This window comes from Hemitrygon akajei, chromosome 8 (assembly GCF_048418815.1).
Source record: "Hemitrygon akajei chromosome 8, sHemAka1.3, whole genome shotgun sequence".
NCBI classification, from domain to species: domain Eukaryota; kingdom Metazoa; phylum Chordata; class Chondrichthyes; order Myliobatiformes; family Dasyatidae; genus Hemitrygon; species Hemitrygon akajei.
The window spans coordinates 156810996-156826506 of record NC_133131.1 but is presented as its reverse complement, the minus strand read 5'-3'; the positions used below and the strand labels follow the sequence as shown (position 1 = coordinate 156826506).

The 15511-nt window shown below is 38.5% G+C and overlaps 1 protein-coding gene across 3 annotated transcripts in view; it reads left to right on the top strand.

The window, feature by feature from the left end:
* rbm33a (RNA binding motif protein 33a) overlaps positions 1-15511 on the top strand; it is a 184464-nt gene that overhangs the window by 137017 nt on the left and 31936 nt on the right. For 2 of the 3 annotated variants that reach the window (XM_073054888.1, XM_073054887.1), the window contains 2 exons: positions 11162-11368; positions 14404-14592. In XM_073054888.1, coding sequence (XP_072910989.1) covers positions 11162-11368; positions 14404-14592 — 396 coding nt within the window. The remainder of the gene's footprint in view (positions 1-11161; positions 11369-14403; positions 14593-15511) is intronic. The other variant, XM_073054889.1, reaches the window with a different exon arrangement.

The window sequence follows — 15511 nt, the reverse complement described above, 5'->3', positions numbered from 1 at the left end:
CCGAGCGCATCAGACCCGATTAGACCCGATCGCGTTACGCAAGCGCGTCAGACCCGATTAGACCCGATCGCGTTACGCAAGCGCGTCAGACCCGAGCGAAAACGCTGCTTTTAAGTTAAAGGCGATCAATAACTTTTCCTGGTAGGCTGCAGTCTATATATTTTTACCAGTCGCTAGGAGATATTGGAATGTTGTTCGTGCTGTTCAGTAAAAAAGTATATGCAACGTAATTTGTGTTGCCGATACGTATGTACATTTAAAAGTAGCGGTGCGGCCTAAAATCCGGTGCGGCCTTTACAATTAAAAAATTGATTTTATTTCTAAAATTAGAGCCAGCGGCTTTTAATCAGGTGCGCTCTGTAGTCCGGAATCTACGGTATCAAGATTTTGACTCAGTGGTAATTTGCCTTAAATTTGACTTTTTTTTGCCAGGCAGTATTGCTTGAAGATGTGTTAAAAAAAGCTATAGCAGTAGGTGCACCAAAGTACAATCTCCTATAGGTAAAGCCCATGTGTACTAATTAAACTTTTGACTGATGTTAATGGTACTTCAAATAATACAGGTCTTTGCGGCTTAGAATGAAAGAAGAGTGTTAAATCTGCTTATTTTCCCATAAATGCCAATGGGATTTGAACATAAATCTGAATTTTTTTTTATTTGCAAGTGGTAATAAAAGCATTGTGTCACTGCTAATAGATTCTTGTCTTGGAAAGTCTGCCGGCAGCTGAATTGGTGGCAGTACCTTTGACAGTGCAGTGTCGCCTTTTTATAAAGGGAATCTTCCCGATGCTGCCCAGGAAGCTGCACTGCTGTCGTTCTGTGTACTCTGACAATGTTATCTTTTCTCTCAGTACAGAGTATCAAATGTCTGTCAGGAATACAGAAATTAATTTAATGTCACCTGACGTGCAATTAATCTTTAGAGGTTTTCATAATACCTGTACAGAAAGAGTTGCCAGTTTGCAGGATTTGGATTTCAGGGCTTAGTTGTAGATAAGGGAAATTAATTTTTCATCAGCGTTAGTACAGGCTAGCAGGACCACAAAGACTGCAGCAAATGGATGGGGAATTTGTCATGTGTTGTCACTCCAGAATAATAGTACTTAACATTTGATAGGTGTAATCAAGAGAGGTGCATTTCTATAGAAGGGGATTAATCAATTTGCACTCTGCTGAATGTGGTCGGTGTTATCACCACTTGCTTGGGTTTTAGAATAGGAATAAGATTTAATCAGTTAGATTTTGAAGGTCTTTTGGAAAGGATTTTTCTGAGACAAAACTGATAGAATTTAATAAAAATATAATAATGTTGTGGCAGTAATGTGCAATTCATGTTTGGAGAGTGTGTATTTGTTAAATTTAAATCATAGATAAAATATAATTTTTAAAAAGAATACTGTAGACAGCTATGAAGATATAACTTTTTGATAGTTAAAAATTAAGTAAATTTTGTCAACTGGAGAACGTTCTTTTAAACTTCATAATTGCAAAATATTTACAAACCTCTTTTTCCCATATTGTGAATGCCTTTTTATTTTCAATACAAGCTGTCCCTAACCACAATTACTCACCCAGTTCTATTTAATTATTTATTTTATTTATTGAGGTACAGCCCTTTGAGCTGCACTGCACATTCCCCCAATTTAATCCTAGCCTGATCACAGGACAGTTTACAAGAGCCAATTACCTATCAACTGGCACGTCTTTGGACTCTGGGAGGAAACTGGAGCACCCAGAGAAAACCCACGTGGTCATGGGGAGAAGGTAGAAACTCTTTATAGGCAGTGGCAGAAATTGAACCTAGTTAGCTGGTACTGTAAAGCGCTGTGGAACTATTACACTACCATGTTGTCCTAAAGTTTGAATTTTCTAATCCATTAGAAACTCAGAAATCACAGTTGCTGGAAATGACAAATAAAATCAGAATGCTTGGAATACTGTTCAGGAAGACCTGTAGGAAGAGAAAGAGTTAATCCTGTTTCTGTCTCTGCAGATGCTGTTTGACCTTTTAACATATTTTTCTTCAGTCATCTATTCCATGTAAACTTCATTGTTGTTAACCTCAGAGTCAGAGGTTAACAACCTCAGAGTCAACCTCTAATACTGGAACTGATATCCATAGCCATTCAACTCTGCAAAACAGTTTCTCTTGGTTTCTTCTAAGATTCCAGCATTTAATCTTGTACCATTGTTCATGTCATGGCTCAATATTGCAAACAGTCTAATTCTAGGATCCTTGAGCAGCTTTTTATGATACTAAGCTATCTTTTCCATATTATATGTTGATATAATTGAATAATAAGCTTTTTTAACATGTGAAGATATTGATCTCTATTTATTGTATTTATTCTGCTGAAATGCTGTGTATTCACCAGGTCTTAAGATTTGGATTGTATATGTTTACTAGTTAGAAGTTAAATTATTTGGTTATGTAAAAATGTTTAAAATAAGTGATACAATCAGTGGTCAGTCTTTTAAAATTGCGAACATTTGGAGCACAATACAAGCAGTTAGATTAAGAGGAGAGTAGGATTGAGTGATGAAGCAAACCAGACACATCATTGCACTTTAAGCAATCAGGCCTGAAAAAGCACATGACTTTCATTGATTAGTGTCTAAGGACACCCGTGTTTATCTGAACACCAATACCTTTCAGTCTGCTACCATTTTATAAGTAATACTCTTCTGTTCCATATTTTCTCCCAAATTGGATGCCCACACATTCTTCTACATGATATTCTATTTGCCCTCTACACTTAACCTGTCATTATTCCCTGAAGCCTCTTTGCAATGTCCTCGTAATTTGTACAGTATTATTACTGCCTGGACTTTGTGTTTGTTATTTATTGCTCCTTTTTGGTTGTGATCTCTATTTGCTCTTGGTCAACTTCTGCAATGCCTTCCTTTCTTTAATCTGTATTCTTCTGTGCCTATCTCCATTTTCTTTACTGATAGCTCAGCTTCAAGTTAACCTTAATTATAATTCCGGAATTCCCTTTCTAAACAATAGATCTGTTGCCTCTTAACACCAGAGACCCCAATTCATTGCTGACTTTTGGTGCCATTGTATCAAGTTTGCACATTCTCCCACATAGGTTGATTAATTGACCACTATAAATTGCTCCTAGTTAGGTGTGTGGTAGGCTCTACGGGAAGTTGATAAGAATCTGGATTAATGCAAAATAATGTAAACAAGCAGTTGATAGTCAGTGGGCTGAAGGGTCTATTTCTGTGCTGCATCTCTCTGACTCTACGTAAATTGCTCCAGCCATCTGTTTTTCTACTTAATATTCTCAACATATATTATCTCTGATTACGTTTTTGACCACCCTTTGCAGAGGGATATATTTTTGCATATACTTTTGGGACTCTGGGGCATTTTTGCACTTCAGAGGTGCTATATAAAAGCAATTTATATCTGAGAAAGGAAAGACAAAAAATGCTCAGTAGGCTATGTGGCATTCATGTTGGGCAAAACAGCATTTCATGAAGAGGAAGGAAAAATAAAGATGTAATTATGTGTGGTTGAGATGTACGCAATATCTTTGGCAGGTTGCTGCTTGAGATATATTAATTAGAAATTTTCATGTTTTAATTGATGGAATGTGCACTCAGCAGTTTTGGGTGGGGTAAGGTAATTAGGTGCTTGGCCAGGGGCATTTTTTGTGTGAAAATAGCACTTGAGAGAAAAAAAATGAGGAAAGGACATCAATCTGAAATATTAACTCATTTGTATCCAAACTGACTGACCAGAGCATTTCTCACATTTACTGGTTTTATTTCAGATTGGGAATCTGTACTCTTTTGCTTTTCAGTCAGAATTCGGCCTTTTTCCTTTCGCCCTTTCATTTACACCACACACCTCAGTTATTAGCACTTCTTGTTAATATCTTGAATACTAACATCTCTTGCTTAATTTAAGATACTTATGCACATATAGCAATGTTCACAACAACTTTGCTAACCTTTCTGGGTTTTTAATGTATTTATGTGTGTTTGGTTTTCTTGACTTTGTTCCTTTTTAAGTCCTCTTGTATAATTTGATGAAAGGATTGCCCAGGAGTCATTGTGAGTGGGAAGCCTAAGGAGATTGGACAGCAAGTTTTAGAGGGGTGTAAAATTCATCTTCCATCCAACTATGTCAGTTTTTAGAAGGCCATGCTCCCATCAACTTGTTTGTTTTGTTCACACTTGTTTGTTCTCTTCACACTTATTTATTGAGTGATCCCAGTACAGCAGAAGTTTTACTCTCTGGTTTCTAATTAACTGCAAAGCACTATTAAACACAAAATACTTAATCCAATTTAAAAAATCTTCCTTCATTATCCAGGAAAATTTCTGTTTCTAGCTTCCATGTATTCCCTTCTACTTCTATCCCTTATGAATTTTGTGCTTTTATCTGGCTTGTATCACCCATCTGGAATATGGCTACACTGGCAAGATATATGGCACAAGTGCTTACAATCACTGAGGAGTTGAAAATAATAATTGGAAAAAGCTGAAAGTAATAACTGGAAGAAGACGTTCTGGACAGGTTAACAGTAAAAGTTCTAAAGGGCCAGTCACTGAACTTTGTGGCTTCATTGATGGTAAATGAAGCACTTGATGTTCACCAATCTCTTCAAAGACTAAATCTATCCCATTTAGACTAGTTGTTGGGATCCTTGGGAGGTCTTCCCATGTCTGGACCCATGTTTATTGAAAAGGCTTAAGATTTCTGTGAGAACACAGAAATGATATAACTCCATAATTTTTGGAAGTTTAATTAAGGCATAATACTTTGCAGAAAAAAAACTCTCAGAAATATATAGTGACTTTTTAGAAAGTGGTAGGTGGACCTGGTCTTTTCCACCATCTTATTCATATCAAACGAATCTGCAGTACCAACAAGACTGTTTGTTGTATGGTATTCACAAGAGATTCTGCAGATGCTGGAAATCCAGAGCAACACAGCACACAATGCTGGAGGAACAATACCAGGTCTGTCAGCATCTATGGAAATTAATAAACAGTTCAGTCCTGATAAAACGTCTCAGCCAGAAAGGTTGGCTGTTTATTGATTTCTAAAGATGCTGCCTGACTTGGTATTGTTGACTTACAGTGGGTGCAAAGGAGAAAACTGCATCCACCTTTAAACAAAAGGATCATATTACTGTACAGGCATGGACAAGCTAAAAAATACAAGTTCAGAGGTTTCAAGAGCATCACACATATCAGCACCAAGCACCGGAGTGACGGAGAACTCTAGTATTGGATCTATGATTTTCATTTTAACCAACATTCAAGCAACCTTTGAGGAAAATAGGACAAACAAGACAGCAAGGAACATATTGTCAATTCCAATCTTCAGAGCTATGGTTAGTGCCTGAGAATGTTTACATAGCTTTCCTGCCTACCCTTGTGACATCCCTCATACAGCAGATGGATCAAAAAATTCTCCAAGGGGAAAATGAACTGCTATACATGAAGGTTTGAAAGCACTTGCCAGTGAACAAAATGGGTGGTGTTTAAGGATTTCAATCCAAGGTCACCATCAAAGATGCAATATATAATGTAGTATATGCTTGGAGTTCTCTGAAGAGTTGAACTTTGAGCAGAACCTAGAGGACATTCTTACTACAGTACATTATGTTTTTCTGATGAAAAAAAATTAAAGATGACAAAGATGATGAAGAAAAACTAATTAGTGAAATCCATAATAATGTCTTCAAAACTCTTGAATCCTCAAACTCACCACAGAACTTAATAAATAAATAAATTGAAGAATGGATGAATATAGATGCTGATGCTGAAGTCAATGTTAACTGACCAAATCATCCAATATGTTATTAATCCCGAGCAAACCAGGCGAAGATTCTAAGAAAGGGAAAAGCAGCCCAAAATCACCTGTGCTGCAAAAACAAATTGGGAAGCCTGTCTGAAGAAAAGGCACATGAAATTTGCTACTAATGGCTATGGCAGCATTTACAAAATCTTCAAACTCTGTATCTTCATTACAGCTCGCAATTGATATTGTAGATTCCTAGCGTAGAAGAGCATTAGTGCAGTGTAAAACATTAACTTATAGTATACAGTGCAGCAGTGAAGTTAAACACTTAAAGGTACTATATAATTTTACATACTGTATATAGTGGATTAGTACTACAGCCCTGCCACATGATAAATGAATTTGAGTACTGTAGAGCACCCCTTTTGTTTCTCTTATTCTATGATCTGTAATATTATTGGTATTATGAAAATAAGTTGAAGTCTGGACCAGCTGGCATATTTGACTTACTAGCACCCTCATACACTCTGAATGCTAGATAGTAAAGCATTTACTGTTCTTACTTTTTATCATTTGCTCATAAATCTCCAGATTTTTTAGCCAAGTAAGAAAATGAAAAAGAACATTTAGACTTGAAAGTGAGGCCTGCAATTAAGAGGTTTACAGTTGACGTAAGGTTTGGCTGACAATGAAGAAAGAGCTGTTCCACAGGAAGAAATCAGGCTGGTCAGATGAGCAGAAAAGTACCAAATGGAATTTAATCTGAAAGTATGAATTAATATCTTAGAGGGGTAGAGTCATGTCTACCATAAGAAATAGGGCCATTTGGCCCATTGAATCTACTCTGACATTCATTCTTGGCCAGTTTACCATCCCTCTCAACCCTATGCCTCTTGGCTTTTCCCCATAACCTTTGACACGCTCACTAATCAAGAACCTATCAACCTTCACTTTAATTATACCCAATGACTTTGCCTCCATAGCCATATGTGAAAGTGAATACCAGAGCTTCACCACCCTCTGGCTAAAGAAATACCTTCTCACCTCTGTGCTAAAGGGATGTCCTTGTATTCTGAGGCTCTGCCCTCTGGTCCTTAACTCTTTCCACAATAGGAAACATCCTCTCCACATCCACTCTACCTTCGTTATGTCAAGAGAATACAAAGTAAATGTATGTAACCAAAAGTTGTCGAGGACCAAAAATAACATTGATAGAACCGTAGGTGGAGACCATCTTAGTGTGTGTCCTATAATTTATTGAGGCCATGGCTCATCTTCTACTTTGGGCATCTCCTTTATCGCCATGTTCCTTCCTATAACATCCAGAAAACACAAAGGTGGATGGGTAGTTCAGAAGAAATATAAGATGGATGGTGAATTTTAGGCATTAATAGGATTAGAGGGAAGCTGAGGAAAATCAAAATCATTTCATCAGCTGTGGAACCTGGAACTCTTTTGTCTGAGTAGGAAGTAGAGGCTGAAATCTATATTTTAGTAGTACTTAGGTGAGTGCTCATTGTGTTGGACTTGTGAGGCAGGACATTAACGTGTACTTATGCTATAATGTTTCTATAAAAGTCAAAAATGTACATTGAAAATGAATACCGGCTGATAAATGAGCAGAAAGCTAGCGTTTTGGATATCTTGTGGACTACTTATTTAAGCATCAGATTATAAAATGTGAACACAAGAGATTCTGCAGAGTGTGCAAATCTTGAGCAACACCCACAAAATGCCGGAGGAACTCAGAAAATCAGGCATCATCCATGGAGGGGAATAATGAGTCGACCTGTCAGGCTGAGACACTTCATCAGACTGGACAAGAAGGGGTAAAAGCCTGAATAAGAAGGTGGGGGGAGGGCAATGAGTACAAGGTGACAGGTTCGGTGGGGCAGGTGGGATGAAGTAAGAGGCTGGGCGAGGATAGGTGAAAGAGATAAGAGGCTGAAGAAGAGGAATTTAATAGGAGAGGACAATGGATGATGGAAGAAAGAAAACAAGAAGGGGAGCTGACGGGCAGGTGAGAAGAGCAGAGCTGAGGGGAATCAGAATGGGAAATGGAGAATGAGAGAAGGTGGGAGAAATTAGAAGTTAGAGTAATTAGTGTTCAGCCTGGAGGCTACCCAGATGGAATAGGAGGTGTTGCTCCTCCAACGTCAGTGTGGCCTCATCATTGCAGTAAGGAAGGCCATGGACAGGACACGACAGAATGGGAATGGAAGTTGAATTGAAATGGGTAGTGACTGAGTGATCCTGCCTTTTATGGCAGACAAAGTGAAGGTGTTTGACAAAGCAGCCCCACAATCTGTGTCAGGCATGAATTGATGTAAAGAAGGCTATACTGGGAGCATCGAATACAATGGATGACCCCAACATGCTTGAAAGTTTTAAAGTGCGCACGTTTTGACTTTAAACTAGTTGAAATTATGCGCTGAGAAAAAAAATCATGGCTTCTGAAATGTACAGGTAATATTACTGGCAGAGGAAATATTACTGTTTATTGGAGCTATGCATAAGCAGATCATTGTTCTAGATAAGTGTCTGTTTAAATAACTGCAGGTGATCATTTTTAAAAAGCTGAAAACAATTCTTATACCCTTCAGGTTACGTGCAACTATGCAAAAGTTCTTGCTTATGATACTGAAGTCAGTTTTTTGTTAAAAGTCTTGCAAATCATTTTGAAGCTAATGTCAGAGCTCTGCACCATTAACTCCAAAGCCTTGGCACTGGTTTCCTGTTCTTCCCTGGGTTATTTTCTCAGGGCAAACCCATCTGGCAGCAATTTCCACATTCTATTTGACCCTATGATCCCCTGTCGTCTTCATTTCAAAGACAGCCTGCACAATTGTTCTGTGTAGCATTGACCTTTTCCACCTTTATGGGTCATCTGCAGCTGAAATTCTTGTTATCTTGTGTTAGTCACCTCCAAGTAAGTTATGGTAGCTCCAGTGTGATCTGGCTGGTTCTCTTTTAACCTGAGTTCCTCTAAAACTGTCTCTATCCACAGCACAGAAGACATTCTCCTAGATGTTTGCATTAGAGAACATTACCTATAAAGTGAGGTTGGGCACATTCCTCCCATGTGCTTATCACCTCTTTGTATGTTGAACCTACATGACTGACTTAGTTTTCCTGTAACATTTAATTGTACCTCTCCCTCATGGTTCACCTGTTGCATGTCCCATTCACCTGCTTAATTAGTTAAAACCCTCCCAAACAGCCTTCTCTTAAGAATGAAAACCTTTAGAAAGGTAGATACAGGAAATGTTAAAGTAAAAACAGAAAATGCTTGAATTTAGTTTTGATGAAAAATTTTTTAACTGTTCCTCCTCTTGTAGATGCTGTTGCACTTGTTGAATTTTTCCAGTATTTTCTGTTTTTAGCTTTGCACAAGGATGTTGGATGTTCAGGTGCACCCCATCCAGCTGACGGGTTCTACCTTTCCCAGAAACTGCCCCAGTGATCTAGATGTCTAAATCTCTTTCTCTCCAACACATTTCTTTGGCCACATATTCTTCTGATGTACCTGTGGATTTTATACTCACAAGCACAAGGCACTGTCAGTAATTCAGAGAGTACAGCAGATAGGTCCTGCTCTTTAACCTGATGTCTAGTTCCCTAAATACATGGATTCATAGAATTACATAGCATAGAAACAAGCCCTTAGGCCTCTATGATGACCAAGATGCCCATCTACGTTTACCTGTGTTGGTCCCACATCTCTCCAAATCTTTCATATTCATGTTCCTGGCCTGATACTTTAAGATATTGTGGTTCTGCCTGCCTCTATTATGATCTCTGGCAATTTTTTTCTATATACCTTCCACCTTCTTTGTAGAAAAGTTGCCACCCCCCCCCCCCCAATCTAGCCTCTTTCACCTTAAATCTCTGCCCTCTCGTTTTAGATTCCCTTACCCGAGGCTAAAAGAATTTGACTATCCACCTTACCTATGCCCCTCATGATATTAACAGCCTCTTGAGGTCACCTCTCAGCTGTCTTTGCTCCAGGGAAAACAGTACCAACCCATTCAGTCTCTCCTTATAACTAAAGCACTCCATTCTTGGCAACATCCTTGGGAATCTTTCTGCATCTTCTCAAGCTTAATCACATCCTTTTTGAAGAATGGCGGCCAGAACTGTACACAATACTCCGTGCCATCCGGCTAACATCTTGGACAGCTGTAAAATGTCCCACCTTTTGTATTCAGTGCCCTGACTGATCACAGTGAGAGTGCCATATGACTGTGTATAGTTGTGACACTTTCATGTACACCTTTGTGTCTGTTCTTCAGCACTCCACCAGCACTAGGCCATTCACTGAGATAGCAACACACAAAATGCTGGTGGAACGCAGCAGGCCAGGCAGCATCTGTAGGAGGAAGAACAGTTGACATCTTGGGCTGTGACCCTTCGTCAGGAAGAGTCTCGGCCCGAAACGTTGACTGCATTTCTTCCTATAGATGCTGCCTGGCCTCTGCGTTCCACCAGCATTTTGTGTGTGTTGCTTGAATCAACCTACCAGTACGTCTTTGGACTGTGGGAGGAAACTAGAGGACCCATGGAAAACCCATGCATTCAAAAGGAGTACAGGTTTGCTGCCAGCTTTGTAATACATGGGACTAAACTCCACTGCCATACTTTTAATAAAGAAAAGCCCTTTTAAAATGCAATTCAATGTCTGTTCCTACAAAGTATTTGAACTGTTTAAAAAAAAGGGGTGGGGGAAGATTCTTCAGTGATCTATGACTACACCAATATCTATCTCACTGTTCTGCCAAAGGGCCATGAAGAGAGATCCCACAGACCTTTCTAACCAAGAGTGCCTCACTCTCCAAATCCTCTTGAGTATGCTACATGAGCTATAGGCCCACGCTGTTGTTTCTCTGCCTCGCTTTCTATACACTCTAAATAGTGCTGTTCCACTGAGCTGAAATTAATTGATCTCAACTGGCCCACCTATCATCATAATAGTGCTTAAGTCAACAGGTACACAGCTGGTTTAACCTGTAAACATTACCTTGTTGTTGGAAGGCACTGAATCTTGGCACCCTTGATGAAATTCAGCAGTGACAATAATATCAAAAATTCCTAAGTGATTCATCTCCATGTTTTAGAATTTGTGACGGTAGGTGTTCAGCTACTATTCTTGTAGATATTAAAACAATTTTCTAATGATTGCTGAACTTTTTCTATGAAATCTCCTGCTTTAGTCTTGCAAAACAGACTTAAATAGCACTTTTTTTTATTAGTGAGACAAATATATCACCTCAGTGTGATATATTTGTTTATTTCTTCAGATTTTGCAAGGTCATACTGCATTTAGCACATGGTGAGTGGTAAAAGGTTTTATGTTGAGTGAAGACACTGAGCAGCATGATGCTGTGTTCTTGCAGCAGGGGAGCGAGAACACTGGCTTCTCTCATCTTGAGGTCCAGCCTCAGCGGCAGCACCAGCAGCAACTCCAGAAACAACAGACCGTTCGGAAGGTCACATTGACAAAAGGAGTGCAACAGCAACAGCAAAGACCACAGCAACAGCGGCAGCAATCTGTACCACATTTGTTAGGAATGGCAAAAAATATATCCAGTCAACAGAACAGGGTAAGCATGTGCACTTTTCACATATTGGAGCTGCCTAGTGTTTTGATGACAAAGAAATATTCAGTGTTAAAATGTCCTGAGCCAAAAAGGAAGAAATTGGCTAATTATTTCAAATTATTGCAATGCTTTTGAATACATTTTATTAGGAGATAAATTTGATACCATGTTTCAACTTTTTCTCCTCATCTGGGATGTTGATCCATTTTATACATACAGAAACATACAGAATATAGCAGATTTTATCAGTCTTACCAATTTCTGTACTTGTATGAAAATAGCATAATGTAGAGTTTCCTTATTAACAGATGCTGTAACAATGTTATCATTTGGAAGCAGTGTTATAATTGACAATGGTGGTGCTAAAATCATGCCATTTGAGAAACTGCTCAATTATTGAAATATTTGTTCTTTCCCTTTGGAGGCCACTAATGTGTTTAAGGGGAAGAAATGACTAAATAAAATGGGGTAATACTCAACTATGTGCTCTTCTAACCTGACACTATCACTATAATCTGAATGGCATATGTTAATTTTTCACTTTGTTGAAGTTGGGTTGCGCAGCAGGTGAGTATTCTTGAAGTTGGCATTGAAAATGACCCCTATTGAAATTCATGTGCTTGACTGGTCACACACCAGCTAATATGTTCAAAGAAGTCTCAAGAAAAATGACATGTAAACATCAAGCTAACCAATTTTACTGAGATTGGTTTGAGGGGTGAATGTTTGCTGGGATTATTCTTTTGTTTACTCAATAGTGCCATGGGATCTTGCCATTACAGCAGTGGCAGCATTTAAGTTGCTTACAAAGCTCTTTGCATGGACTATGATAGTGAGGAGCTCTAAGCTCTTCTGTTGATGTGCAAAGCAAGCTTGGGGCAAAAGGATTAATAGTTACTATTCACGACTTCTGGCATTTCAGTAGCTTTCATTGTCATTTCATATGATACCAATTTCAAATTTAACAAGTTTATTATTAAATACAGTTCAAAGAATGTGATTTGGTGAAATTTGAACTTGACAATTGAGTTGTATCTATAATTCTGTAAACCACTATGCTACTGTATTAGCTAACTTCTAGTATTTGTCAAATTGAGTAATATTGTGGCTGTAAGTCAAAATATCATATCAGGAACTTTCAACCAAGAGTAAAATCCAGACAATATTCTGTAAATTGCACTAATTCTGTCATGAACTGAAATTTCTGTCTGATTAAGTAATATTTTAAATTAAATCCATCTTCAGTTACTTTTATTCCTCAGGACACTTGGGCTTGGGCTTAAGCTTAAGCATTGTTACAGGCTTCTAAGCTCCAAATCTCTCTCTCTCGCCCTTCCTCTCCCCCTCCCAGCTGCTGAAGTCTACGATGTATTTCTTACCATTTATCCTGATGTTCACTTATAATCAATTCCATATCTTGATAACCTTCTATATTAATTATTATTCTCCTGCAGAGCACTTTTTAAGCATACCAAACTTCACCTTGCTGAGAAAATCTTAAGGAATGTACTTTGATTTCAGCTGACATTTTAACTTAATAATTAGAAATTTGAGGCTAAGGCCTGAATGTTCATCATATCCTGCTTTTCGGGACTTTTACTAAAGGGTTGAGGAAGGTCTGAGTTTTCATTGGACCTGGATTCAGTGGGGCTTTGGCTGATCGTGCATTGTGCCATTAATTGCTCTGTAGTTGATTTCTGTTCATTGGCATGAGGAAGGTTGCAACAATTCTATCCCAGATTGCCTGAGATGGTTCTGCTGGGCTTTCTTTGTAGATAACTGCTGACTTCAAATTGATGATTCATTGATAATATTCTCTTGTAGAAAAACCCAGTGAAGTTGGAATGGTGTAAGACTAGGTAAAGCAATGTGAGGTGATTGGCTTTTCCATTATCTAGCTACACTTGTTTCATTAATCCAGTTGATCATTAAAGGATAATTTTTGGCTCTCAGATCTATGTAAGAAATTCTCTTTGGTCTTGAGACTTATGTTTACTTGGAAAATTCATTGACTGTGAATTTTATAAACACTAGCTACAAAATTCATTACGGAAATTAAAAAAACTATCAATCCGATTTTTTTTGGGAAGAGTGTGCTAATTCAAGTATTACTCGAGGGCCAGATTTTCCATCACGGGTATTATATGGAATAAGCTGCCAGAAGAAGTAGTAAATGCAGGTACAGTCATAATGCTTAAAATACCTATGGACAGGTTCTCATGGAATTGACAGGTCTTAGAGGGATGTGAGCTAAATGCAGGAAAATTAAGTTAGCTCAGCAAGGCACCTTGGACAGCTGGAGGAGTTGGCCCGAAGGGACTGCTTCTGGGCTATATAACTGTCTAACTTTTTAACTCAACTAGTCAACGTTGCAGGGTCACCCTTATAACATCCAGCACCCACATTAGTCAATGGACTACTTCAATTATCCAACTGTCAAAATCCTTCAATCTCCATCCCTTATGTGTGCCTTATTCCGATGACAGGAAAGACCATGCAAGGACACAGCAAGTCCATGAGGCTTTTAGAATTTTGAGGTAATTTGTTAGAAAGTGGGGGGAAATATTAAAGTAAATAAAATTATACTTGGAGCACACTAGTCACCCAACTGAAGAGGTACCAGCAGTCTCCAGCAATCCTGTTGCCTGTTTATTCTTGTGCTTTGAATTAGCAGTTTGCTACAACCGGACAGTTTGCTGGGTTATTTCAGGGGCAGTTTAAAGTCAACAACATGCTGTGGGTCTGGAGGCATATATAACCAGGCAGGATAAGGATGGCACATTCATGCGCATATAAATTATATCTTTCCAGTTATAATATTGCTTCAGGTTAAAAGTAATTAACTTGCTGCAAGATTTTAGGGCTCATATTTACTAGGTAAATATAAAACACAACAGTTTTAAAGATGTAACCTTGCCTTAAACTGTAGGGTCACACCGTATTGTTGTGAAGTCATTGTATGACCCATAGAAAGTTTTGAGCCACAAGCTGACACCCCAAGGACAAAATAAATTGGCTGAGTGTTGTGTTCTCTACAGGTCATTATGCAGGGGCGCGGCATAGCATTACCAGGCCAGATGGGCCGAGGACGCATGATGCAACATAAACAGAATTTGCGAGTGGTGGAATGCAGACCTCAACCATGTGTGGTGTCAGTTGAAGGGCTTTCTTCTTCAACCACTGAAATCCAGTTGAAAAACCTGCTGATGTCAGTTGGACCTATTCAAGTAAGTGACCTCTTGCATGCATTTTTTAACACACAAATTATTGTAAGACTTTTTAAAACCTGTTTTAATTCATTTTAATCTAGGCACCTAATATTTATGTAAAGTTCATCAGAATTTTATTGTTACTGCATATTACCATGTTGGATTAAATAATATTAAGAATGTGATAATGTATGGTGACTCTAAATTACAGCTTCTGGTGTATTTCATGATATGCAGGACATGTATTAGCATACAGCTTTTTACATGGATTGCACTTTTTCTAATGCACAGATGGCAGCAGCTTGTCTTAGCTTGTCGCCCTCATTGACAGAAGTGTCTGGATTTGGATGTAGATTGCTGTGCATCACCCAAATCCAGCTCAATAATTTACCTTGAGTTTAAACACCATCTTCCATCTCATTTGTGTTAGGACTCTTTGCCCTTGACCGCCTTTTCATGTTAAAAGGTGGTTTGGGTAGTTTTTTTTAATGTTGTGCTTGGAAAATATATTGCTTTTTAATGATAAGGTAAATCTTTACATTTGTACATGCAATAAATCTGTTAACATTATCAAATGCTTTTGTCATCCATTAACTACATGTGCTGGTAGTGCAGTGGTATCCAGCCGGCTCTTTACACACTTTCTATCTGTGCTGGGTTGAGTGTCGAGGTAGCAGCTCAGCCTCGTAAAACAGACAAATGCTAAGGCTATGGTAAAGTTGCCGCTAATGTGCCAAGCAAGATGTAGGGAGGAACTTTACTTACAGGCTTAGCTCAGAAGTGGTAAAACTTGACACCTTTCCCAGCTCTAATTTGACCTTGCCTACCTTGCACCTTCATTTCATTAGGTTGTTACTGATCATCTTTGATTTCAGTTAAGTTGTCAGTAGCAAATTATATCTGTTTTACCAACTCTGGTGGCATTATTTTGTTCACG